At 35.1% G+C, this 27,282-nt stretch overlaps 1 protein-coding gene across 1 annotated transcript; it reads right to left on the bottom strand.

Annotated features, from left to right (window-relative positions):
• Nucleotides 1–444: 444 nt before the first annotated feature.
• On the bottom strand, nucleotides 445–27,282 carry mkxb (mohawk homeobox b). The gene is made up of 7 exons (XM_056465677.1): nucleotides 27,122–27,282; nucleotides 26,166–26,420; nucleotides 24,086–24,233; nucleotides 18,607–18,760; nucleotides 16,429–16,749; nucleotides 1,719–1,752; nucleotides 445–1,626 (listed from the first exon to the last, which is right to left on the bottom strand). Exons 2-7 carry the CDS (start codon nucleotides 26,342–26,344, stop codon nucleotides 1,443–1,445), a joined length of 1,020 nt encoding a protein of 339 aa, XP_056321652.1. The 5' UTR covers nucleotides 26,345–26,420; nucleotides 27,122–27,282; the 3' UTR covers nucleotides 445–1,442.

Here is a 27,282-nt window from a genome sequence, read left to right as displayed (position 1 = left end):
TGCGAATAAGATCGTACAAATTCATATGAATTTGCCGCTAAATCAAAAAGTTACGAATCGCTGCGAGATGGCGTTGGAATATCCCATTTAAAAAATGGCTAATGGGTCAGTGCAATAGCCTAGTGGTTAGTGTGCTGACATATGGTGCAGTAGCACTTCAGGGCCTCCCGAGTTCAAATCCCGGCTCATGGACATTACCCCCCCTCCCCCCCCCCCCTCTCTCTCTCTCCCACGTCGCTTCCTGTCTGAAAAACTGTCCTGTCCACTTAATAAAGGCAAAAAAAAAAGCCTAATGGAAACTTCTAGAAGTGCATACATCTTGAAAAGGCACATAAGTATGCGCACTAAATAGGATAGATTATTTATCCAATAAAAAAAGTATTATTAAAAAATAATTATAAAAAATCAACTACAATGGAAAAAATTGAATAAATTTCAGCATTTGCAGGCCAACAGTGGCTTCTCCCAGCTGCAAACTTAATTTTTCTTTTTAATATTTGCCGCCAGTTGATCAAAAAGTGACGATTTTGTTCCTTTCAAGAGTTCAGAATTAGCTGCTGATTGATTATAAAGCGTGTTTGGCACGCTGTCCCAGGAGAGAACCCTTAGCTCATAAGATCCTCGAGTTCTGGGCTCTCTCCAGTTTTGCAGGGCGAGAGGGGAGTTTGAGCTGAGGTAGCTCTCGAGAACTCCCCTGCTTGTTTTTGGCTAATGACGAACTAGGTATTGCTATGGAGAGATATACTGCTGACTAAGAGCTCATCTGTGGTGCCTATTTGTTTGGTCAATTCAATGATGTCGCATGTCGTTAGATGGTAGGAGGAAACCAGGGAACCCAGGGGAAATTGTGAGCATGGGGAGAACATGTAAACTCCCCAAAGAAACGTTGACTGGCCAGGTATGGACTTGAACAAGTGACATTCTTGCTGTGAAGCAACAGTGCTAACCACTGGGCCGCCGTGCCACCCTATCTAGGAAAAGGGAGGAGTAGATGTGGAAGGGGGATACTTCAAAACGAAGATAACTGAGGTATAAAACTGGTTATTTATGGTGAGTTAGGAATCATCTGATTGGTAAATCATGTGTTAGCTAATGCGGGACCAGCTGTGGTCAATCATAAGCATGAGCTCCTCTCGCAATTAGATTATTAACTTCACTTCGATTCTCAGGATGAAAAAAGTAGTTTATTCGCAAACGTTTTATGCGATATTCCAGTTCTGCGTCTTTGTATGGAAACATAGCTATACTGTCCATAAATCAAACATTGTCATTTTTCATCAGACAGTGGTTTAAAAAAATAAAAGAGGCACGCTGGTCAATCGACATGTATCCGAAAAGGCTGTCGTGGATAATTTTCAGCTAAATTATTGCATGAAGTAGGCTACGTACTCAAGTGTTCAGGTAGTCTTGGCGATTACGACCGCAGTCCAGCCTGTTAGCCGCTAATGTCGGGATTGCATGGGCACTTTGACAGTCTTAATCTCCGCTATATGCGAAGACTTCTGGATGATACAGCTGGTTGTACCCGCCGCAGAGCTCTCCTTTACTTGAGCCAGGTTGGTCAGGGCCATGGCGGCGTGGAGTTCTTTCCAGTAGGTCTCATTATTTCCTCCTTTACGTGCGCCGCTAATGCCAAACGAAGAGGAAACGGTTAATGAGGAGTTTTTTAGCAGCACTTAAAAAAAGCATATGATTCATTAGGCCCACGGCATTCTTACCTCTCGCTCTGGCGTGTGCCGCAGTCCAGCGTCACTGAAAAAATACAGTTTGGTGAAATGATTTATACGCACACTGGACTTTAAAACAGCCACCATTTATGCCGCTAATAAAATACCCCCGCATGTTGATGGAAATGACGTGTAAACGTGTTTTAGCATGTGCATGGTATGTTCATGGGTGAGTAAGAGGGTGTTTGTGGAGCTCAGGGAGATTTAAGTGGAGCTCCGCATACAGCCACATTCATGCGCTTTTCCAGCCAAAACAAATGCAATTATGCTTCCCCATGCATGCGCTGTGGAGATGGAAAAAGCATATCTGCTCTGTGTCAGAAACAGACTCATTTGCATTTTTGAAATTATTACACCTTTTCCCTTTCAGCGGGTGACTGTTTAAACGCTCGTGATAAAAGGAACTGTTCACTTTATGCAGAAGTGTGATTTTGTGGTTTAAAATATCTAATTATTTTTAGCTTGTAGTCATCTTTTCTAGTTTGTAACATGACAAAATATGCATGAATGTTGTTCCACCACTTATATTCATAAAGAAGTTCTTAAGAAATAACCCAGCAGGCACAAGATGTCAACATGTCAAAAACATTAAAAAACGAATTGATTTGATGTTAAAACCTTGACGTCTATTTGACATTCACACATTGATCCTCTTTTAACACAAAAATTACGTTGCGTTTTGTTTGGAAATGAAAATCGGGTTGACTCAAAAACCCAATGTCAGGCTGACGGCAATGTTCAACGTCCAAACTTGTCTCAACAAAATATAAACGTCTAATGATGTTACAGCTTGACGTTGTGTGGACATTACCAATATGACGTCAATCAGACGTTAGATTTTGGTTGCCATACCTGATGAATAAATGTCAGTATTTGACGTCAATGTGACGTTGGTTTAAGATGTTGGCTCGACGTTGGATTTTAGTCACTTTACAACACAATTTAATATCAACAAAATATCAACGTCATTTTACATCATTATTTGACGTCAAATTAACGTAGACGTTGACAACCTATTTCTAACCTAATATTAACACAACCTAAAATCAACCAAATATCAACGTCTAATGATGTTACAGCTTGTCATTCTGTGGACGTTACCACTTTGATGTCTATCAGACGTTAGATTTTGGTTGCCATACCTGACAAATAAGTGTCAGTATTTGACGTCAATATGTCGTTGGTTTAAGATGTCGACTTGACCTTGGATTTTGGTCACTTTCCAACACAACTTACAGTAAAACTAACCAAATATTAACGTCTAATGATGTTACAGCTTGATGTTGTGTGGACGTTGCCACTATGACGTCTATCAGATGTTGGATTTTGGTTGCCATACCTGATGAACGAATGTGAGTATTTGAAGTCAACATGACGTTGGTATAAGATGTTGGCTCGATGTTGTATTTTGGTCACTTTCCAACACAACCTAATATCAACGTAATCTGATGTCGTTATTGGACGTCAAAATAATGTTGTCCTTAGATGATGTCTAGACATTGAATTTTGGTCACCTGATCACCTGACGTCACAACCTAAATCTAACCTAATATTAGCATCTTATAACATTGTGTACCTGCTGGGAAGTTAAGAAGTTTCTAAAGATCTATTCTGAAAAGTTTGTAAGCATTTTCTTAAATAGCATTCTTAAAAAAATCTTAAAAGTTCACCAAAAAAGAGAAAATTAGCTCGTCATTTATCCTCTCTCATGTGGTTTTAAACTTTTATGAGTTTCTTTCTTCTGTTGAACGCAAAAGAAGATATTTTGAAGAATGCTAGTTACTGGCCCCCATTGACTTCTATTGTCCAAAAAATGAAAGACTCTGGAAGCCAATGGGTACCAGCGACCAGCTTTCCTCAAAATAACTTCTTTTATGTTTAACAGAAGAAGAAACTCAAACAGGTTTTGAACAAGTGAAGGGTGAGTCAATTATTCAACACAGGCTCATTGTGAAAACGTACCCCCGTATACATTTCTGGAGAGCGCAAATTAAGTAGCCAGAGGTATGTATGGCTGCATTTCATCTTTAAAACTAATGCTACAAGGCGGTATGACGCCTCCAGCGGCTTTTGTTTTTGCGCTACCAGCTGACCGCTTACCTCCGTGTGGACGGCTTTTCTGCTGTTACCAGTTTGCCCAGTAGCTCACCACGTACGTCGGTGGACTTGAGACGCAGAGAGGAGTTAACTGCGATGACGAGATTCAAAGAACGGTTCCAGAAAGCAGGTAAAACAAAAGACCAAAAATAAAATAAACAAGTAAATAACCGGTTTAGAACGTGGTAAGATCTGAAAACTTAAAACTCAGGCGGCTGCGAGGGCTTTTTTTTCTGGATTGTTTTTGAAAACACTATCGGTTGGGTTTAGGGAAGGGGTGATCGGGTCAATCGGTGCTTTTAAAAACACTAGCGGTTGGGTTTATAGAAGGGGTGGGTGGGGTTATCAGTCAGTCAGTCTGTTAGTCAGTCAGACAGCGAGATCTCGTGAATGGCACTTGCAAGAGAAATTTGTGATCTGAAAAAGCATACACAGCAGCCTCTGGTGGATTCGCAAAAACTGTAAAAAAAAAAACAACAAAAAAAAAACGAACCTCCTGGGACATCTTTTGCGATATCTAGAAATGTAAACAGGGGTACGTATCAATAATGAGCCTGGGTTGCAATTATTACATAATTAAAATTTTTGGGTGAACTATCTCTTCAAGAAGAGAACTGTGGTGAACACTGTAAAATAAATGTGACTTAGCTTAAAATAACTTGCTGCAGTTTTTTTTTGTTGACTCAACTTAAATCCAGTCAAGTGCAGTACTTGGGTTAAAAGTTCTGTCAACTCAAAAAAAATTTTGCCTTACAATTTTTAAGTCAAACTTTTATATATATATGTATAGTGTTACTATAGTGCCACACAATCAATTTGTGTTGGGACAACATGAAGGAATTAAGTTAACTTATTAGTTTTTACAAATTTAAGTGGATTGTACATAAAATAATGAATTTGTCCCCCCAAAAAACTCAAGAATAGTGTTGTTTCAGCTCATCTTCAATAAGTAGTTTCATTCATTCTTTTTCTGTCAGCTTGGTCCCTTTATTAATCTGGGGTCGCCACAGCGGGATGAACCGCCAACTTATCCAGCATTTTGTTTTACGTAGCGGATGCCCTTCTAGCCACAACTCATCTCTAGGAAACATCCACACACACTCATTCACACTCATACACTACGGACAATTTAGCCTACCTAATTCACCTGTACCACGTCTTTGGACTGTGGGGGAAACCGGAGCACCCGGAGGAAACCCACGCGAACGCAGGGAGTAAGTAGTTTCAACAAACTGCATTTTTGAGTGTTCATTTTACTGAAAGATAGAATTAGACTAGACTTCTATTCTCAGCTGTAAAACATAATTTACAGTTTTAATACAGGCTTCAAATCATTCACAAGATACAATTGGCAATTATAATAATAAAAAAAGAATGGCAGGAAACATCATGTTTGGTCAGACGAGGGAGGACAGCTCTAACAAACACAGACCCATCCGTTAAACATTGATGGACATTATATACTCATTTTCACAGTCATCTTTTGGAATCGGTTTAAATTGATATCACCCTTCCTTCAGTGTATCTAAATAAATCGGGTTGAAATAGCAAAGCTGCGTCTCTTTTCTGCTGAAAGCATCGAGATCGCTAAAGAAAAATCTCTCTTATGGGAGCCGTGAGAGGGAAAATTGGACGACGTGAGCACACAAAACGCTACTTTCGATATTCTTTGCCTAAAACATCTCCAACTCAGATTTCTCAAACAGTGTTTGTGCCAAGAACTACTATAAACCATTAATAAATCATTTTGGCTCTGGTTCCTGTGTGCTACTGAATGTCTCTCATCTTTTTTTTACCTTCTATTGTCCACAGATGCTTTAGATTGACTTAACCCGAGGAAAAAACAACACTAGTACCTCAGGTTTGAGACAGGAGGCCTCTATTAGCCGAAATCAAATTAGCTTTAAATGCAGATCATGTAAAGTAAAACAAATATGGAAAAGGATAGATGAAACTCTGCTGTGCTTTCTTAACAAACGAGTCGTTTAATTGAATTTCAACGAGAACAAATCGATCTCCTTACATTCTGAAATATTAAAAGGCATAGTTCACTCCAAAATATTTATTCACCCTCAGGTGGAACCAAACCTTTATGAGTTTTTCTTCTGTTTAACATGATAAGAAGATATTTTGAAGAAAGTTGAAACGACATTAAAAAAATGTGCAAAAAGTGCGAATCAATTTGATGTCAATTGACTGTTGGATGTAAAAAAGACATCAAAGTGATATCTAACATTGGTTTTAAAATGTATTCAAATTTTTATCGATTACAGGACATGTTTTTGATGTCAATTAGATGTCAATTAGCTGTTATTTTGACATCGAAGTAGTTCACATGCATTGTAGATGCTGGATTTTCTTATTTTATATAATTTTTTTGGTTAAAAGAGCATCAATGTGTGGATGTCAAATCAACGTCAAAGTTTTGACATCAAATCAAATGCATTTTTAATGTGTTTTTGGAAATGCAAATCGATTTGATGTCAATTGACTGATGTAAAAATAACAATAAATTGACATTTAATATTGGTGTCAAAAATCGATTACATGACATGTTTATTGACGCCAATATTAGCAGGCAATTTGATGTCATTTTTACATCGAGGCGGTTTACATGCATCGTAGATGTTGGATACGAAATCCAGTGTACATGTATTATTTGAAACTGAAGTTAAACTGAAGTTTTCAGATGAATGAAGATATTCTTAAGTAATTTTTGTGTTGTTATTTTTGTAGTTAAAAGAGCATCAGTGTCTTGATGTCAAATAGACATTTTTCAGCCTGATCTCACGAGAAAACGTAAGTATTTTACGTTTTGACAGTTTAGTGGCTAATTAGTACGAATTCGCACGAGTTCAGTCGTACGAAATTGTACGATTTTAAAAAGGAGGCGTGGCACCTAACCCCACCCCTAAACCCAACCGTCATTGGCGGATGAGCAAATCGTACTAAATTGTACGAATTAGATCGTACGAATCAGCCACTAAATCAATGTTACGAATTGCCGTGAGATTTTGTTGAAAGGTTTTTAAATCGATTTGAGGTGATTTGACTGATGTAAAAATAACATCAAATTGACATCTTTGTATCAAAAATAGTCAAAAAAATCTATAACAGGACTGTACTGTAAACAATTTTTGACACCAATATTAGATGTCAATTGGATGTCTTTTTTACATCAGTCATCAGTCGATTTGCATTTTTGCACATTTTTTATGCCATTTTGACATTTGCTATTTTTAATCAAAAGTGAAATTGTGATGAATAAAATTAGTCGATACTTGTTGAACATCCTGTTTCACTGAATCTGTATCCGATTTCCTAAGTAAAATAGGATGTTAACTGCTATTTATGTCAGATTTAGGTGCTTGTTTGATAATTTTTTTTGTATAAAACCAAGTTGAAGTTGAAGTTTTCAGATGAATAAAGCTTTTCTTATATAATATAAAGTTTGTATTTTTATTTCTGTTGTTGAAAGAGCATCAATGTGTGGATGTCAAATAGACGTCAAGGTTTTGGCATCAAATCGATTAGCATTTTCATGTGTCTTTGGAAATGCAAACAGATTTGATGTTAATTGACTGATGTAAAAAAGACCAAATTGACATCTAATATTGTTGTCAAAAAACATTACAAATTGATTACAGGGCATGTTTTTTATGTCAATTAGATGTCAATTTGATGTCATTTTGACATTAAGGTAGTTTACATGCATTGTAGATGCTGCATAAAAAATCCTTTGTAAATTTCTTATTTAAAGTTGAAGTTTTCAGATGAATAAAGCTTTTCTTATATTATATAAAGTTTGTATCTTTATTTTTGTTGATAAAAGAGCATCAATGTGTGGATGTCAAATAGACGTCAAGGCGAATATCATTTTCATGTGTTTTTGGAAATGCAAACCGATTTGATGTCAATTGACTGATGTAAAACAGACATCAAATTGACTTCTATCATTGTTGTCAAAAAACATGACAACTTGATTACAGGACGTTTTTTGATGTCAAATAGATGTTAATTTGATGTCATTTAGTTTTTAGTTTTGACATCAATTTAATTCACATTTTTGACATGTTTTTTCACATATGTTTTGGTGTCGTTTTGACACCACTGAGGACCATTGATTACCATAGTATTTATTTTTCCTATGGACTTATTTTCGGTTTTCTTCAAAACATCTTTTATTCTCCTTCATAATAGTTTTATACTAAAAAAATTCATCAAACTAGTAAATCCGCCATAAAGATTCAACAAGCCTATAAGAATCTAGCCTAACAAGAAAATTTTATCCATCATATTTTAGCTTTTTGATAAAAATACAAATGTCAAAATGACAAAAAAACATGCAAAAATGCTGTTCGATTTGATGTTAATTTACTGATGTAAAAAAGACATCAAATAGACATCTAACATTGTTGTCAAAAAACATCCCAACTTGATTACAGGACATGCTTTTTTGATGTCATTTTGACATTGAGGTAGTTTACATGCATTGTAGATGCTGGATACAAAATCCTGTGTAAATTTCTTATTTGAAGTTGAAGTTTTCAGATGAATGAAGATTTTCTTATATTATATACTTTTGTGTGTCTATTTGTGTGGTTAAAAAAGCATCAATGTGTGGATGTCAAATATGCGTCAAGGTTTGACATCAAATTGATTTGATTTTTATGCGTTTTTAGAAATTCTAATCGATTTGATGTTAAATGACTGATGTAAAAAATACATTACATTGACATCTAACATTGGTGTCAAAAACGTCACAACTTGATTACAGGACATGTTTTTGATGTCAATTAGATGTCAAATAGATGTTATTTAGTAAAGGTTTTGACATCAATTTGATTCACATTTTTTACATGTTTTTTGGATGTCGTTTTGACATCAAGGCGCTCACTGAGGTCCATTGATTTCCATAGTATTTGATTTCCATAGTATTTGTTTTTCCTATGGATGTCAATGGTTACTTGTTTTCGGTTTTCTTCAAAGCAACTTCTTTTGTATTGAACAGATAAAAGAAGTCATAAAGGTTTGAAACAAGTAAAGGACGAGTAAATAATGACTATTTCTTTAAGATATATGGTAAGCATGTGTCCCACAATGGTTTTATACTGAAAACAAACTAGCATCTAAATCCGACACAAATAGCTGTTAACATCCTATTTTATTTAGGCAATATAATATAGTTTCAGTGACACAGGATATTCAACAAGCCTATAAGTATCAAGGCCAAATTTATATTAACTTTTTGATTAAAATAGCAATGATCTGACAGCAAAAACAAGCTCTCTATTGCTCCTTTTCATACAAAAAAAAAAGAAACGTTTGAACATATTTTCACCCTGTCTTTTCTGTCAACACTGCACTCACATGCTGAAGCCTCTGTGGGCCTCATAAAAGCTTGTAAAAATTCCCTGGTCTCCCTTAAAAAGTGAATCGCAAGCTTTCGAGCACAATTCTCACAGCTATCAGTAGCTGAGCATATGATCCGCTCCGAACTACAGAAGGGAGTTATGATGTGAAAATATTGACCTTTATGCTTTTACGGTATTTATGTGGAAAACAAGTGGTTTTCCGTCGATGGGATTAGGCGCGAGGTGTTTCTAGAGGTCACCGGCATGCTCCACTGAAACAATGACTGATTGGCGCTGAGCGTAATGTGAAAAATCAATGAGGGAGAAATATTTACAGTTAATCAAGCGCAAAGTTTTTGATGGCGACGATGAGAAAAACAACACAATTCAAACAGTTGTCAGTTGTATATCTTAGTACACTGATGGGGATTATACTGGCTTTGATTAAACAAAGGGATAGTTCACCAAAAAACTGAACATTCTGTCATCATTTACTTCCTTTTACCTTGTTACAAACCAGAGTTTCTTTCTTCTGTTGAACACAAAGTGAAGTTTCATAAACTAATTTCGAGACAAGCATGTGATATGATTGAGCACGTCTGGCCACTCATCTGTAATCAGTAATAATCCAATCAGAGTGATCCTAGTCTACTATAAATGGATAATTTTCTTCCTACTGCTCTATCTTCGTTTGGAAGAATCCCCCCTTCCACCCCATCTCCTCCTTTTCCTCCCTTTTCTAAAGGTGGAGCTCTCGAGACCTACCTGATCTCGGATCTCCTGATATGCTTATCGACCGGGCGGGAGCCCTGAGCTCAAATATCTCCGAGCTCAGGGTTCTCTCCCGGGACAGCATGCCAAACCTGCTTTATACGCCAAGCATATCTAAGTGGGAACTCTTGAAATAAGATATTTTGAAAAATGTTGGAAACACATACTATGGTTTCTGTAAAATTACTATTAAATTGCTGTACAGAGATCAAGTCTGAAATGGCCCTTTTTAATAAATACCGGTACATTTGTTCTGGTATTTTTTACGAAATGTAACATTAAGGGTAAACAGAGCAGATTTTCGGGAATTACTGTTAATGTTACAACTTCTCTTTATGGAAAATTACCAGAATTCACACATGGTCTATTTACAGTAATTTACTGAAAATTTTCTGAAAACATTATTGTGGTCTGAGTTGCTGTAAAAAGATAATGGGCCCTATCATACACCTGCCGCAATCAGGTGCAAAACGTGTATGGAGCAATTTGTTGCTATAGTCATTTTGTGGCAATTTTTCATAAACATGTGTGTGGTCAGAATTACTGTAAAGAGATCATGTGTGAAATGGACCTTTTTTTGAAATACCAAATACGGAAAATTTCCAGAACAGATTTACCGCTATTTGTAATTCAATTACCAATTCACACATAATCCATTTAAAGTAATTACTGGTAATTTTCTGAAAACATTTCTGTGGTTTAACTACTGCATTTTTTATTCACAGATAAAGTCATTCTGGTGTTTTTACAGATAATCACTGGTATTATTGTGTGAATGGGACTATTGACTTTCATATTTATTTTTCCTACTATAGAATTTACTGAGCAATGTGTAAGCGTTTGGACCCGCATAGGCGCATAGACTTTAGACCAGCTTTTAATTAGTCTATGGTGTGGTCTGTTTCAGTTCATCAAAATAGCAACATGCTAACAATGCGCCTTAACACACCTCTTTTTCAGACCAGCACACCCATGAGTCCACAAAGTGGCGCTATTTACACAACGTTGCGAAAAACGGGAAAATTAGAGTTGCGCTGGTCTGAAAATAACAACAATTAGCACCATACCAACACAATCTCACGGCAATTCGTAACTTTTTGATTTAGTGGCTAATTCGTATGAATTCGTACGATCTAATTCGTACAATTTAGTACGATTTGCTCATCCGCCAATGACGGTTGGGTTTAGGGGTGGGGTTAGGTGCCACGCCTCCTTTTTAAAATCGTACAATTTCGTACGACTGAACTCGTACGAATTCGTACGAATTAGCCACTAAACTGTCAAAACGTAAAATACTTACGTTTTCTCGTGAGATCAGGCTGACCATACACATCTTGCGCCTTATTGTGCTGGGTGTATGGTAGGGCCCTTAAAATTAGCATTACATCCAGAGGACATGGTTTTTAATGTCAAATGTTTTTAGGAATATGTGGATGAAAAAAATGATTGGTATTTACTAAAATAGCCACTTGTAAAATGAGTCCTGAGGTATTTATTAATAATTTAATTAATTTATAAGAGCTGTTATTTTTTAGCTTGAGACAGTCACACCATGGGACAGTTTAAAAGATTTGCCTAAAAAAAGTGTATGAGGTATAATAACACAGCAGTTTGTATTGCTAGAGGTCCACTGAAGTCACAATCATCAATATAAAGCACAACACATGGACATGACCTCAATCATGTTTGGTGATGCAATATATCGCCCATACATAAAAACCAATACCAGCAACATTTCAGCTGATTGTGCAACATCTCCATCTCTATTGGAGGTGTCAGTGTCAGTATGATTAAAATACACTATAGTATTTACTATAAATTACTGTAATATATTTTCATGTAGGTGTCTGACGACTGAAAATAGATCTGCTAGCAGATATCGCAGCCTCTGTTACTCTTTACCCTAACATTTATTAATACAGGGGTCAATGCTAAAGATTTTTGTCTACTGGCTCGATTAGTCAGTCGTTCCTGCCCAAATTTTTACTAGCCCCACCAAAAAAAAAAGTGAATTACTATTTCCTAGCCAAGTTTTAAATAATGTGTCAAAATAATGTCTGTGAATATAGAACTTAAATATTTTAAAAATGTTAATAAATGTATAATGAGCAAAATTCTAAGGGTTATGTAAACAAAAAAAGCAGTATGGAAAACGTGCAGGTATTTTACTGCAAAACCGAAGATGGCAGACCTGCCAAATTGACAGCAAACTGCGAAACATCACTTCATTTTTTCGTCGTGTTGTACCCACGTAAATGTCTGCCTCCAAGACGTAAGAAACAGATGTTTTCTTTTAGCCTCATAATGTGATGTTGCCGTCTCTTTGCTACAGAAAAAATATTGTGCTCACAACATCCAATCAGATAAGAGTAACCAAAAAGCAATATAGTGTATGACGCCACAGAGATGGTGGCATTTAAAGGCTTGAAGAACAAACTATATCTCAATTCTAAGACTGTATTTGCAGGCAATTGACAAATAGTCGCAGGCAAATTAAACTTTAATGACAAGGCAGCGCTGGCCCAATCGAGCCAGTAGCGATCTTACTGTCCCGTGCGTTTCTCACACTGACCCCGGGCCATCGTGCAGTCCTTAATGTTGAGCCCAGGCTATTACTTATTTGTTAAGACTCTATATATTGATTCCAATGCCTAATTATTAAATTGTTAAAATGACAATAATTAAATTAAATAGTCTTAAGAATAAAATATTATAATTATTTGGAAGAGTGTATTTGCATTGTGATGCTACTATATTGTCATTCTGGCATACAATGACAGTAATATAATTTATTGCAATATATTTTGGTGTGATATATCGCACAACAAAGAATAGATATCATAACAGGCCTACAGCGAAGAAAAAAGTGTAACCATTTAATACCTGAAAATGCTAATAAAATTCATTTTTGTCATGTGTGATGTGTGAACCTCGCATTAACAAAATAAAACACGTGTCATTATCATAAATCTGTGCTTTGTAACAGGTCATAAGTGCAGCTGATATTGTACTTTTTATTGTTTTCTTATTTCCATCACAAACACCTGCATGTTTTTTATGCACTCATGCAATACTTCATCATAAACGAAAGAAGCAGAGCATTCCTTAATTTTCCCAAAACCAGACCGTTCCAAAAGGGCACCGAAGCAAAGTAAACAGAGAAGTAGAACATTTTGAAATGTGGAGGTGGAATTATGTTAATGATGAATTAGACTCGACTCCTTTGGCAAGGCTGAAGTATTTGCTTTCATGAGGCATCAGCAGGTGTTCCTATAAGCTCCGAGTCCAGGAACGTTCCACTCACCAATCAAACCCTACGAAACCACAGCTTTATATATTTACTTTAATTGTTGATTCTAAAGGTATTCACAAAAATCTTTTATAAAGTTTGTCTCTATTTTAGTTGTTTTTCTTTTTTAGATGATTTTCTGGTTTCTGTTTTTTTGGTTTGATAACATTTTTCAAAAATCTGTGTGAATTTCCATACAGTGAAAGTTATACATAACCCAGGCTCATTCTGAAAACATACCTCCTGGGACGTAATTCACGCTGTCTGGAAATGTATATAGGGGTATGTTTTTTTTTTTCAGTGTTTGTTTTCACGAATTCACCAGAGGCTGCTGTGTGCGCTTTTGCAGATCTCAAAATCTCAAATTTCTCTTGCGAGTGCCATTCGCGCCTGCTGTTCTTGCGTAATTCCACCAGAGGCCGCTGCCAACTGACTGACTGACTGACCGACTGACCGATACACAACCACCCCCTTCCCTAAACCCAACCAACAATGTTTTCAAAAGCAATCTAGAAAAAGAAAAGCCCTCATGGTCACCTGATTTTTACCACATTTCCAGATCTTACCACGTTCTCACCCAGTTATTTACTTGTTTATTTTATTTTTCACCCTTGGTTTTACCTGCTTTCTAGAACCGTTCTTCGCTGGAATCGAACCCTATCATAATGGTCAACTCTCTGCGTCTCATATCTGCTGACGTACATGGTGAGCTACTGGGAAAACTGGTAACAGTGGAAAAGCAGTCCACACAGAGTTAAATGGTCAGCTGGTAGCATGAAAACAGAAGCCGGTGACGGCATCATACCACCCTGTAGCGTTCGTTTTAAAGACGAAATGCAGCCATACATCGCTCTGGCTACAAAATTTGCACTATCCAGAAATGGATATGGGGCTACATTTTCATAATGAGCCTGTGTTGGTTATGTACGTCAAGCTCCATAAAAATTTCCCACATGGATCATGTAGCGTTCTCAAAGTCATCTAAAGTCATACGATGTTGTCTGAAAAACAGCTCTTATGCTGCATTATTTTCTTACTTCATTTTTTGTTTTGTTTCTAGTACAAATATCTAAAACCTCTTGAATCAAGAAGCACTTTCTAGACAAGCAAATAATATTGTCTTGTTTTCAGCAATAATATACCAAAATTAAGTGAGTTTTTCTTAAAAAAAAAAAAAAATCTGCCAATGAGGTAAGCAAAATGATCTTGAAAATTTAGCTTACCTCATTGGCAGATTATTTAGCTTTTTTTAAAACAGAAAAACTCATTTACTTTTGACATATTTGTTCTCATAACAAGACAACATGTTTTGCTTGTCTAGAAACTCTTCTTGATTTAAGAATTTTTAGATATTTGGACAACAAAAATACGAAAGTACGAAAGTAATCAAAGTACGAAAAAACACACTTTTTTTGCAGTGTAAAGGGATAGTTTACCCCAAAATGAACATTACCTTATCGTTTATTCTTCCTAATGTGGATTTTAAAACCTTTATGAATTTCCTTCGACTTTCATAGTAGGAAAAAAACTCAATTACTATTGAAGTCAATGGGTGCAATTAGTTACTTTACTTTAAAAAAGTGAGTAAACACATTAAAACCAACATAGTAAGTCTGTTGTATCTTGTAACAGTTATATTGACTTTACTTAACTTTTATAATTGTGCACAAAATTCATTTACTTAATCATTTTAAGGCAATAGGATTAGACACTTTTTAAAATAAAGTCCACTAATCCCTTCAAAAGCAGTGGGTTTCCTCTCTTTTTTACAACCCAGGCTCATGAAAACATACCCCTACATACATTTCTGGACAGCATGAAATACATCCCAGGAGTTACGTTTTTTGCAGTTTTTGTTTTCATGAATCCACCAGAGACCGCTGTGGACGCTTTCTCAGATCTCAGATTTCTCTTACGAGTGCCATTCGTGCCTGCTGTTCTTGCGTCAATCCACCAGAGGCTACTGTCGACTGATGGATCCCGTCACCCTCTCCCTTCCTTAGGCTAGTGGCTGGTGCACCAACATAGGGTGTGGTAGCACTTCAAGGCATCCCGAGTTCAAATCCCAGCTTGAGGACATTCCCCGACCCTGCCCCTCTCTCTCTCTCCCACTTTGCTTCCTGTCTGATTTGTGTCCCATCTAATAAAGGCAAAAAGCCCAGAAATAAATCTCAGAAAAAAAAAAAAGTACAGATTGACCCGATTACCCCTCGTCAGTAAACCCAGCCGACTGCGCTTTCAAAAACAATCCAGAAAAAGAAAAGCCCTCGCGGGTGCCTGATTTTTACCACGTTTTCAAATTTTACCACATTCTCACCCTGTTATTTACTTGCTTATGTTATTTTTTGCTTTTTGTTTTACCTGCTTTCTGGAACCATTCGTAGCTGGACTAGAACGCCATCGTTGTGGTCAACACCTCTCTGCATTTCAAGTTTGCCAACATTTGTGGCAAGCTACTTGGTAACAGTGGAAAAAGCCGTCCACATGGAGGTAAGCGGTTAGCTGGTAGCATGAAAATAAATAGGAGCCATTGGCGGCATCATACCGCCCCATAACGTTCGTTTTAAAGTCGAAATGCAGCCATACATAGCTCTGGCTATATAATTTGCGCGTTCCCGAAATAAACACAGGGCTATGTTTTCACAATAAGTCTTTCTTGCTTTTTTAAGTAAAGCAAACTAAAAGATTTTCTGTTAAAAATATCCATAAATGAGCAGCTGTCCATATTTTCTAATTCTTGTTTCTATTTTTTTTATTCACCCATTTATTTATACTTTTGAATCGTATTGTGAGTCCTACGTACGTACTTTGAAAAAGTGACTTTTATTAACATATTTAATAGTTTAGTGTGATATATTCTCTGGGTTGGTGTTGTATATTACTGTACAAAAACCTGGTAATAAGCAGCCAGTACATTTTATTTGATTATTTTACAGGCTTTTTTGTCTATATATAATATTTCTTATACATTATATTATTGCAAAGACTAAAATGTAAATAAAAGTCACTTGGTTAAACTGGAGAGTTTGAATTTTCAACATCAAAAGTTGACAGCGCAGAGATCAACATCCCATAATGCAATGCACAACTATAAATAAACGGAAAACTGTTAATACATTTTTTACAGTGTACTGACAGCCCTCTTAAACACTCTAATGTTGTAAATGTGACAGTTTATGGTGACTCTTACCTGTGCGGTAGGTGAAGTTTGCCTCAGCTTCTGAAGAGGGTGAGAGAAAATCATCCTCATACTCGTTGGAGCTAAACGATCCCGAATGGTTCCTCTTCCGAGAGTCCATAACTTTATCAGAGGCCATTACATGGCGAAGGGAATCGTTCAGATAGCGGTTCAGCAAGCTGTTCTTGTATTTCGGTGGAGACACGTAATCATCACAAACCGAGGGGTCTGTGCTTCGGGCCACTTTGACTCTGCTGTCTTGAATAACGCTCTTGTGTACGGCTCTGTTATAGTCGGATTCGCTGGCCTGCATCTGTAAATTGTTCTCCCCATCTGTGGAACAAACACATATTACATTTTAATATTACACATTACCAAAAAATAAGTATGAACACATACACTTAATTCACAAATGCACTTCATTAAATCAGACTTGTGATTTTATGATCCCAAGTGATGCTTTGTTCTTCGATATGACTAACATTTTTTCTTTCATTTTTGTTAGTGTAACACAATAGCTCCAAAAAGCACTAGGACCCAGTGAGAGGCGGCTTGGGATTGATATTGTAAAGAAAAGAGATTAATAGAGATACTGAATTACAAGAACACACCATTTTTCTTGCAAATAGGCTCTTTTACAGATAGATGAAGTGGGGGTGGGGTTGGGGGTAACTTGTGATATCTGCATTTTTAACTTCCCAAGAATTAAGCAGTTGAGATTTACCGTTTTTTTAATCCATTCAGCCACTTTCCGGGTCTGGTGGGAGCACTTTTAGCTTAGCTTAGCATAAATCATTGAATTGTGTTAGACCGTTAGCATCTCACTTAAAGATTTTAATTTTTAAAGAAGTTCGTAAAATAAAATATTTGAATTCATCCATTCATTCATTTTCCTTCCATTTATACAGCGGATGCCTATCCATCCGCAACCTAGTATTGGGAAACACCCACACACCAACACTACGGACAATTTAGTTCATCCAATTCACCTATAGAGCATGTCTTTAGACTGTGGGGAAAACTGGAGCACTCCGAGGAATCTCACGCCAACACGAGGAGAACATGCAAACTCCACACAGAAATGCCAACTGGCCCAGCCGGGACTCAAACCAGCGACCTTCTTGCGACCTTGCGCCTTCTTGTGAGGCGACCTCTAGGTGACTTATAAAATCAAGTATCAATTAAACCTTAGCATTTCATGTCATAACTTTGTTATTTGTATATTTTACTTTCACTTTCCTAGTCTAAGGTTTACAGCACCCCCGTGTGAATCAGTCGTGTTACCGGGTGGCCATTAGGACCCTGGGGAGGCTGTTAGTCAGCAAAGGCTGTAGAGCTACTCAAGTGGTTATTTATTAAACAATGTTTAACTTCATTTATTTTCCTTCAACTTAGTCTCTGATTTATCAGAGGTCGCCACAGCGGAATGAACCATCAACTATTCTGCCATATGTTTTACACAGCGGATGCCCTTCCAGCTGCAACCCAATACTGGGAAACACCCACACCCTCTCTCATTCACACATGCACTACGACCAATTTAGTTCATCCAATTCACCTATAGTGCAAGTCTTTGGACTGTGGGGGAAACCGGAGCACCCGGAGGAAACCCACACCAACACAGGGAGAACATGCAATCTCCACATAAGAAATGCCAACTGGCCCTGCCGGGACTTGAACCAGTGACTTTCTTGCTGTAAGGTGACAGTGCTAACTGCTTAGACACTGTGCCACGCAGTGTTTAAATTACTGATGGATATTTTACACAGATTCTGTACTCAGATTTGCAGTTTCGAGTCAGTAATCTAAAACAGTTCATTTAAATAGCAGGTTATGAATGCTGCAAGTGAGTTAGCCACGCCCACTCATGTGCATGTCGCAGTATACACGGAATAGAAAAAAATCTTTTACTGTTGGCAATTATTTATTGTGCACAAACAACATACGTCCGCTGAAGTACGTGGCGAGCTACTGGGCAAACTGGTAACAGCAGAAAAGCCATCCACATGGAGATAGCGGTCAGCTGGCTCCATAGCGTTCATTTAAAAGACGAAATACAATTAGCGCTCTCCAGAAATGTATACGGGGGTACATTTTCACATTAAGCCTGTGTTGGATTTGTGAGGGGTGTACTCGTATATGCTGAACACTGTATATAACAGGTACATCTCTGTGTATATCTGTGCATACCGTCTGATGTTGTGTCATCACTGCTAATGCTCAGTCTCTCAGCGTTGCCTTGTACATATTTGTTGTACAGTTTTATACGTAAGGCCCAGCTCAAGTCCGGCTGTCGAACTGTGTTCTTGAGTCTACGCCTTGCATTTGCAAACCAATTTGACACCTGAAAAACACAAATGCAGTATTGTTTAATACAGCAAACCATATCTTATATATCATAGCATATCTCAAATTTAGGACCAATGCAAACTAATATATCTGAACTTGTGGAAATAAAAACGGCGTCATTTTTTGATGCTAAATAAAAATTTGACATGCAAATGAGTTCTCTTGTTAGATTCAGCTTTTGACATCTTGGTGGGCTATGAAAGCTCAAATCATTTCAATATTTTAATGTATATAATGCTTTATTCCCTGTATATTAGTATTAACCAGTTTTTTATTTTTGCAACTGGTTCAAAAATGCTGCAGCTTGTTTCTTGATCCAAAAAAAAAAGAAAATATTTGACTTCATTAAAAGTGCAATCATATTGATTGTCAGTAAAAAATTTTATTGATTATAATAAAATTTTTTATTGTATAATATAATAAAAATTTTTTTTATTATTTTGCATTTTCAAGCTATGGACAGCAAAATAAAATTAAATTAAATTAAATTAAAATTAAGTTATAAATTCTGAAAGAGAGAAAATGTTTGACTGTCAGTAAAATATTTGATTGATTATAAGCTTGTAGCTTTTCCATTTTCAGGCCATGGACAGCTAGATAAAATAAAATAATAAATAAATAAAAATTAAATAATAAAAAAGAGAAATTATTTGACTTCATTAATAGTACAATCATATTGATTGTCAATTTTTAATGATTATAAGGTTGTAGCTTTTGCATTTTCAAGCCATGGACAGCAAAATAAAATAAAATAAAATAAAATAAAATAAAATAAAATAAAATAAAATAAAATAAAATAAAATATAAAAAAGAGAAAATATTTGACTTCATTAATAGTACATTCATATTGGTTGTCAGTAGATTTTTTTATTGATTTTAAAGCTGTAGCTTTTGCATTTTCAAGCCATGGACAGCTAAAAAAAATAAATAAAAATAAATAAATAAAATAAAATAAAATAAAATAAAATAAAAAAAAATAAAAAAAAAGAGAAATTATTTGACCATTATTAAAATAATATTGATTGTCAGTAAAATATTTTATGAAATATAATGCTGCAGGTTTTTAATTTTCAAGCCGTGGACAGATAAAAATCAAACTAAATAAAATAAAATATTTAAAAAATGTAATAAAATAATACAAAATATAATAAAAAGTTATTAGAACTAGAAAATATTTGTACAATTATATTGACTGTCAGTACATTTTTTTTAATTGATTATAAGGTTGTAGCTTTTGCATTTTCAAGCATAGTGTTGGACAGATAAATAAAATTATAAAAAAGAGAAAATATTTGATATAAAATATTTTAAAAAATTGTATTGATTATAAGGTTGTAGCTTTTGCATTTTCAATCCAGCAAAACATAAAATAAAACTAAATAAAAAATGAAAAAATCAACAAATTATAAAAAAGACGATATTTGACTTCAATAATAGTACAATCATATTGATTGTCAGCAAAAATCTTTTTTTAAGTTGTAGCTTTTGCATTTTCAAGCCACGGACAGCAAAATAAAATAAAATAAAATAAAATAAAATAAAATAAAATAAAATAAAATAAAATAAAATAAAATAAAATAAAATAAAATAAAAAAATAAATGTAAAAAAAAAACTGAAAATATTTGACCATTAATAGTGCAATCATATTGATTGTCAGTAAAACATTTTATTGATTATAAGGTTACAGGTTTTGCATTTTCAAGCCATGAACAGCTAAAAACAAAACAAAACAAAAGAAAACAAAAGTAAATAAATAAATAAATAAATTTTTAATCCTTTCAAACTACCTGGATTTCTACTTGAGTGGCTCCTCAATGATATCCGATTTTCCATCTATGTCTTGATATTAAACACAGACAGCACTTAATAAATAACACATGTACTAGTCTGCAGTGCCATAAATCTACTGGAGCAACAGTTTAAACGTTTAAGATCTTCAGTGAAAAACGTGACCCTTTTAGAGAACTAGAATCAGGTTTTTGACTGCAATTAGACAGACCTGCTCTGCATTATCAAAAACACACCACTGCCCAGCTCATCTCAAGAGGATTTTATTTATGTGCCAAAAAAAGAGTTTTCAGTAGACCTCAGAAAGAGACCCTCAGAAAGAGACCCTCAGAAAGAGAAGTTCATGAGACTGGAAGTGTTACATAAGAAATTTCCAGACTTGGCTCTTCATACATCTATAATGATGATAATAGTTTACAAATGGAACAAATTCAGAATGACGGTTCCTCCATTGAGCTACTACTACACTTGATCATGCATATGAGATTATCATTGGAGAAACTATAGGAGCGAGATGAAACTGCTAATGCAAGTGGAAAAAAAATGGACTGATAAGATGATGGCTGAATTTTCTGGATGGTTCATCACGGCCATATGTGTGTGTGTGTGTGTGTTTGCATGCAAACAATAAAACCTCCTCTGAGTTGTGATAAAAGCAATGCTGGGAATGAGGTTTTGTGTTGGGTTGTTTTGGTGCCGTTGGGGTTTGGACACTTTACAGTCAGAAAGACTAATGCATTTATTTCAAGCTGTACCCAGATCTTCAGCACATCTGCCTGATGTTTCCAAGTTGAAAGAGGATGTTTATGTGAGATGACACTATTAAGTAAGTATTTGGTATTTCAATCATATCAGTATTTCCTATAATATTCTTCCTCTATTCTTATTTGTTTTATTTTGGCTAGAATAAAAGCAGTTTAAAACCATTTTATGGTCAATATTATTAGCTCCCTTAAGCAATAGTTGTTTTCGATTGTCTACAGAACAAACCACTGTTATGTATTCAGTATTTCATATCAGCCAAGTCCTTAAAGGGATAGTTCCCCCAAAAATGAATATCGCCTCACTGTTTACTCACGATCACATTTCTTTTTGCTGTTGATCACAAAACAAGATATTTTGAAAAATGTTGGGATAAAAGCAGCCGTTGAGATACATAGTAGCAGCAAAAATAGAATGGAAGTCAACAGCAATCAAATAAGCATCCAGTCTTTTATTAAACGCACTTAATTCTAGTTTGTCTTTGGATTACAATCTTCTCTGGTCTATTGGTCCGAAGAACCATAAAGCCTCCCAGTTGTCTGTCATCAGTAGCAACAAAATGAATATGTTTGTAACCACTCACACACTTCCTACTAGTTTCTGAATGCTGTAATCTTCAGACATTTCATTCCCAACCTTAGTCAGCAACCGACGAGCTAATAATATTTATTAGCAGTTGTCATAAGAACGCACAAAATCTCATTCATATTCATGTTGTGTCATGTACCCAACAGACACACAACATCATAATACTTTAATATTAGTTTAGATTTAGGTCGCCAGCGTCTAAGGACAATGTTATTTTGATGTCCAATAAAGACGTGAAATGACGATGATATTTTGTTGATATTAGTTTGTGTTGGAAAGTGATCAAATTCCAACATCTGATAGACATCATAGTGGTAACGTCCACACAATGTCAAGCTATAACATGATTAGACGTTGATATTTGGTTGATTTTAAGTTGTATTGGAAAGTGACTAAAATCCAACGTTGAGCCAACATTTTAAACCAACCTCATATTGACGTCAAATACTGACATTTATTCATCAGGTATGGCAACCAAAATCTAACGTCTGATAGATGTCATATTGGTAACATCCACACAACATCAAGCTTTAACATCATTAGACGTTGATATTTGGTTGATTTTAGGTTATGTTGGAAAGTGACCAAAATCCAACGTAGAGCCAACATCTTAAACCAACAATACATTGACGCAAATACTGACATTTATTTGTCAGGTATGGCAACCAAAATCTAACGTCTAATAGACGTCATATTGGTAACGTCCACACAACATCAAGCTGTAGCATCATTAGATGTTGATATTTAGTTGTTTTCAGGTTGCGTTGGAAAGTAACCAAAATGCAACATCTGTCTGACGTTGGACATTGACACCGGCCTGACGTTGAGTTCTGACGTCAACCTGATTTTCATTTCCAAACAAAATGCAACATCCCATTGGGGTACAACTTCAATCTGACATCCTGTGCATGCTAGGACATGATTATAAAGTTTCATGACCGTCTTATGAACACCCCCTTCAAGTAAAGTGTTACCAATGTTTTCTTACAGGTGAATGAAGTATAGAGTTTGAGGTAATCTGACTCACCCATCTTGTCACTGTAACCTCAGCTCAGCCTGTGTTTTGGAGGAGATGTCGATTTGGACTATAATTATGCAAGAAGGGCAGGATCTTTACCTTTCAAAGATAGCATTGCAACCCCTAGCTTCTTTAAAAACCCTTACCCTACCTTTAAAATCCAGGTCATATTGACAAAATAAAATTGCTAAAGTGAAACACTTTATTTTCAGGGTCCAAAATAATGCATTAGTTAAGCATTAATTGATGTTTAATTAGTTCACAATTAAGCATTAGTTAAAAACAAAAGCACTAGTAATTAATAGTCAACTAAACATTTTAATCAAGCATTAGTTAAGCTCAGTTAAACTTGTGAATCATGATTAACTTGTTTACAATTATACACCAGTTAAGCATAAGTAAACACATTAAAATAAAGTGTTACCAATTATTTTAGAATAAGAGTTTGGGGTAACACTTTAGTTTAGGTCACCATTTACAGTATTAACAAACCATTAACTAACAGTCCTAGCTTAATAAACTACTAATCAGCTGTTTATTAATAGTTAGTAAGGTAGTAGTTGGGTTTAGGTTTTGGGTAGGATTAGGGATGCAGAATAAGATCATACTTTATAACTACTAATGAACAGTAATGACTTAATAATAGGCAGATAATAAACCAGTAGTTAAAGGCATGAACTGTGACCTAAAGTTAAGTGTTACGGAGTATAGTTGTTAGCCTTATTAGCAACGTTTAATTTTCCATATATGGCTTAGTACACAATGTAACTACAGAAGAGTCAAGATTTCAAAAGGACAATTATTGAAACTCTTTTTTTAAAGAGATGCTGTAGACAGCACACTCTTTACACTGTAAGTCACTTTGGACAAAAGCATCTGCTAAATGATTAAATGTAGATGCTAATGGTCTAATCCGATTCAATGATCTATGCTAAGCTAAGCTAATAGTTCTCCTGCCGACTCAGAGATTGGCTGAGTGGATTCAAAAATGGTAAAACTCAACACCTTAACTCTAGGGGGGTTGTAAAATAAACCTATTTCCAAAACTAGAGTGTTCCTTAAAAACAAAAAAATCCATTCATCCAAATCGAGATCCAACATGTATAAACCTGATCAATTTTCAGTGTCAATCAGACCACTTTGACTGGCTTGTTTGGACTCACCTGAACCAAGGTCATGTGGGACCCCAGAGCCAGCAGTATCTTCTCAGTCTTGGTGGGATAAGGATTGTCCCGGTGCTTGTAGAGCCACTGCTTCAGCGGTCGAGCCATATCCTGAAGAGCCTGACGCTTGTGTCGCACCTTCCCTCCACTGCTCAACCACAACAACACAAAGCGAGGATGTCATTTTTATATTCAAAGATGTCATATTATATTTTAAGCTGTGTTACAAATGATTCATTTCTTTAAAGAACAATATTACAATGAATAACCATCACAATATCACAGCATGATTTAAAGGGACAGTTCACCCCAAACTGAAAATTTTGTAATCATTTACATACCATAGTTTCAAACATTTTATGAGTGTTTTTTGTGTTGAACACAAAAGAAGATATTTAGAAAAATGTTGAAAAACTTATAACCATTGACTTTCAAAGTATCTGTTTTTCCGTCAATGGTTGCAGGTTTTCAATTTAAAAAAAATCTTGTGTTAAAGACCCATAAAGATTTATAACCACTTGAGGGTGAGTAAATAGCCAGTAAATTTTCATTTCCGCGTGAACTATCCCTTTAAGGAATATACCACGTAAATAATATACATCTCAACTTTACCACAACTCCACAAATCATTCATTGTTAAATAAATCTAATTTCTTCCTCAATTACTTTGCTGATATTATAATGATTGTCTACAATCCATAATGCAAAAATAACATTTAATGAGAGACACAGGCACATTTTTAAGGTTTTAGTTTTGACAAACCATCAACAAAGCATCAATACCACTCACCACACTATATTAACACAAATTATTGAGTCGTCAGTGCATAACCCAAACACTTTACATGAGAAATAATACTGTAAACAAAGACTAGCCTACTGCAGTTCAACTTCAAAGTTAATATATGACTTTCCGATTATAAGATGTTGATATCTAGCATCAAGGCAATCAGCAGATGTCACTGTGGACCAAGAATGCGCAGCATCCATCTTTAACTTATTATATATCAAAATACATAACCCAGCAGACTTACTTTAACTGTGTGAGTTTGAGAAGCACAAGACTGTTATCTTTCTGTGACAGCATGCTATTCTTGTTGAAATTCTTAAAGTAAATATTAAAATATGAGAACATGAAGTATTTAAAAAAATCTAGTGTCTTTATTGTAATGTTTTCTCTTTAAATTGGAGAAAATCTACATTTAAAGTACTATGTATTTACCGCCAGACGTCTAACATTATCATTCTGCTCTGTTGTCAGTAACCACATGAAAAAATATTATAGTAATTTATGTTAATGTATTTGTCCCCATGACTGTATTATCAGCAGGTGTTAAACACACAACATTTGACATCATAACCAAAAATAAATCAATAAAATACACATTTAACATTTGAGGTGGATCAAAAAGATCATTCAAATTGATCGACAAGGATAGGGGTTGTTAAAATAGTTTTAGGACAACTTTTATAACGTTTTTACTCACTTCAAATGTGGTAAACACTAAATAAAACCCACAGTAAAATACATTAATCTGCTGAGGTAACTGCTAGTAAAGCAACAACTATTGTAAACTAATGACCTAATTCTGTACTGGGTTTTCTAGTTCTATAAATATTACCATACACAACAGTTATAACTTAAGTACACTACAATATTCATAATATTTATCAGTATATATATATATATATATATACATATATATATATATATATATATATATATATATATATATATATATATATATATATATATATCAGTTTATATATTTATATTATATATATATTTATCAGTTTATCATAACTACTATTCAGTATAATACACTTTACTATAGTATCGAAAATACTACAGTAAAAATGGATATAGTACTCTTTCATGTGGGTAGACTATTAAACAAAACGCTTTATACTTGACAACTGACGCTTTTGTCATACATTGTTTACTAACGCATGGAGGCGGGAAAAACATAAAACGGTCGCGTCCATTTTAAATACCCCCGCCGCCACATTAAGTTATAGCGAATCAAATATAGGCCTATTCACATAATATAAATCATGTGTAATGGAGCTCATAACGTACCCGTTTCTCCTGTGTTTGAGAGCGTCGTTGCCATCCATCACTTTGTGGCTTGTGAGTAAATCTGAACGTTGTCCATCAATCAGCTCTAAATAACTCCTGCTGCCTCTCTCAACATTTTGTCCGCTTTCCTCAAAGCGCAGCTGGTCGAACTTACTGAAGACTGCCGTGTTCATCTCCATTCACTGCCATGTGCCAAATCCATGTACCTCCAATGTCTCTATAGGGAGTATTTTCCTTAAATTACTACGACGCAACCTGTGAAGGTAATTAAAGGCTGTTATTTGAAATATAATTTGTATTTATAACAAATACAACTAATATTTATTTGTTATTTCTCTCCAAGAATTCATATTAAGTTGTAGCCTAAATGCTAGGGTACATACTGTAATGAATATTATTTTAAGATCAACAATTAATTGTATTTATTATTTTATTATCTATTTACTGGATGTATTTAATACTTAATGGAATATGTTAAATACATAATACAGTCAGTAAAGAAATAAATACATTAAAAAGTAGGCTAATTTAAGATTTATCAAGCGAAGTTCAATTAGTAAGTGCTTAAAAACATTCAAAACTTGTGATTATTTTTAGATCAACAATGTATTTATTTATTTATTTACTGAATGCATTAGATAATATATAAAATACCTACGTTAAATACAAATTTATTCAGTGCATTCAGTAGCCTAAATAAAAAAAATATAGTTAATTAGAAACTGCTTAAAAACAAAACAAAAAGCCCCTTTAAAAGCACAATTAATTAATTTATTTAATCATTTATTGTTTATTATTTATTTGAAGGCATTAAATCATTTATAAAATATGCTAAATTCATAATATATTCAGTGCATTCAGTATATAAATAAATATATAAAAAATAAATAAATAATATTTTATCAACAGATGTTAATTTAGCAGCTGCCTAAAAACAAACAATAAAAGCCACTTACAAAGTTCCCCTGTGCGTCGCTATAGTGTAATTTCGGAGTCGTCCAGCATCCTGTCAGCTCATCTTCATCTGCAGCTCTGCACTCAGCATCTGCGCTTCTCCACTATATGGAGCAGCTCTGGAGTCTCCTGCGCCCCTGAACATGAATACAGCTGATCTCCG

This window comes from Danio aesculapii, chromosome 2 (genome assembly GCF_903798145.1).
Source record: "Danio aesculapii chromosome 2, fDanAes4.1, whole genome shotgun sequence".
In the NCBI taxonomy this organism is placed as follows: domain Eukaryota; kingdom Metazoa; phylum Chordata; class Actinopteri; order Cypriniformes; family Danionidae; genus Danio; species Danio aesculapii.
Note: the sequence above shows the minus strand (reverse complement) of the source record. Positions and strands in the feature narration are given on the sequence as shown.

Bases quoted from the DNA above. Each gene is read 5' to 3' on its own strand.
- mkxb (XM_056465677.1), bottom strand. From the start codon at position 26,344: ATGGAGATGAACACGGCAGTCTTCAGTAAGTTCGACCAGCTGCGCTTT. The intron at 16,750-18,606 runs GTATGCACAGAT...TTTGTTCCACAG, and splicing joins TGATGACACAACATCAGACG to ATGGGGAGAACAATTTACAG. The intron at 1,753-16,428 runs GTAAGAGTCACC...GTATTTTTTCAG, and splicing joins AAACTTCACCTACCGCACAG to TGACGCTGGACTGCGGCACA.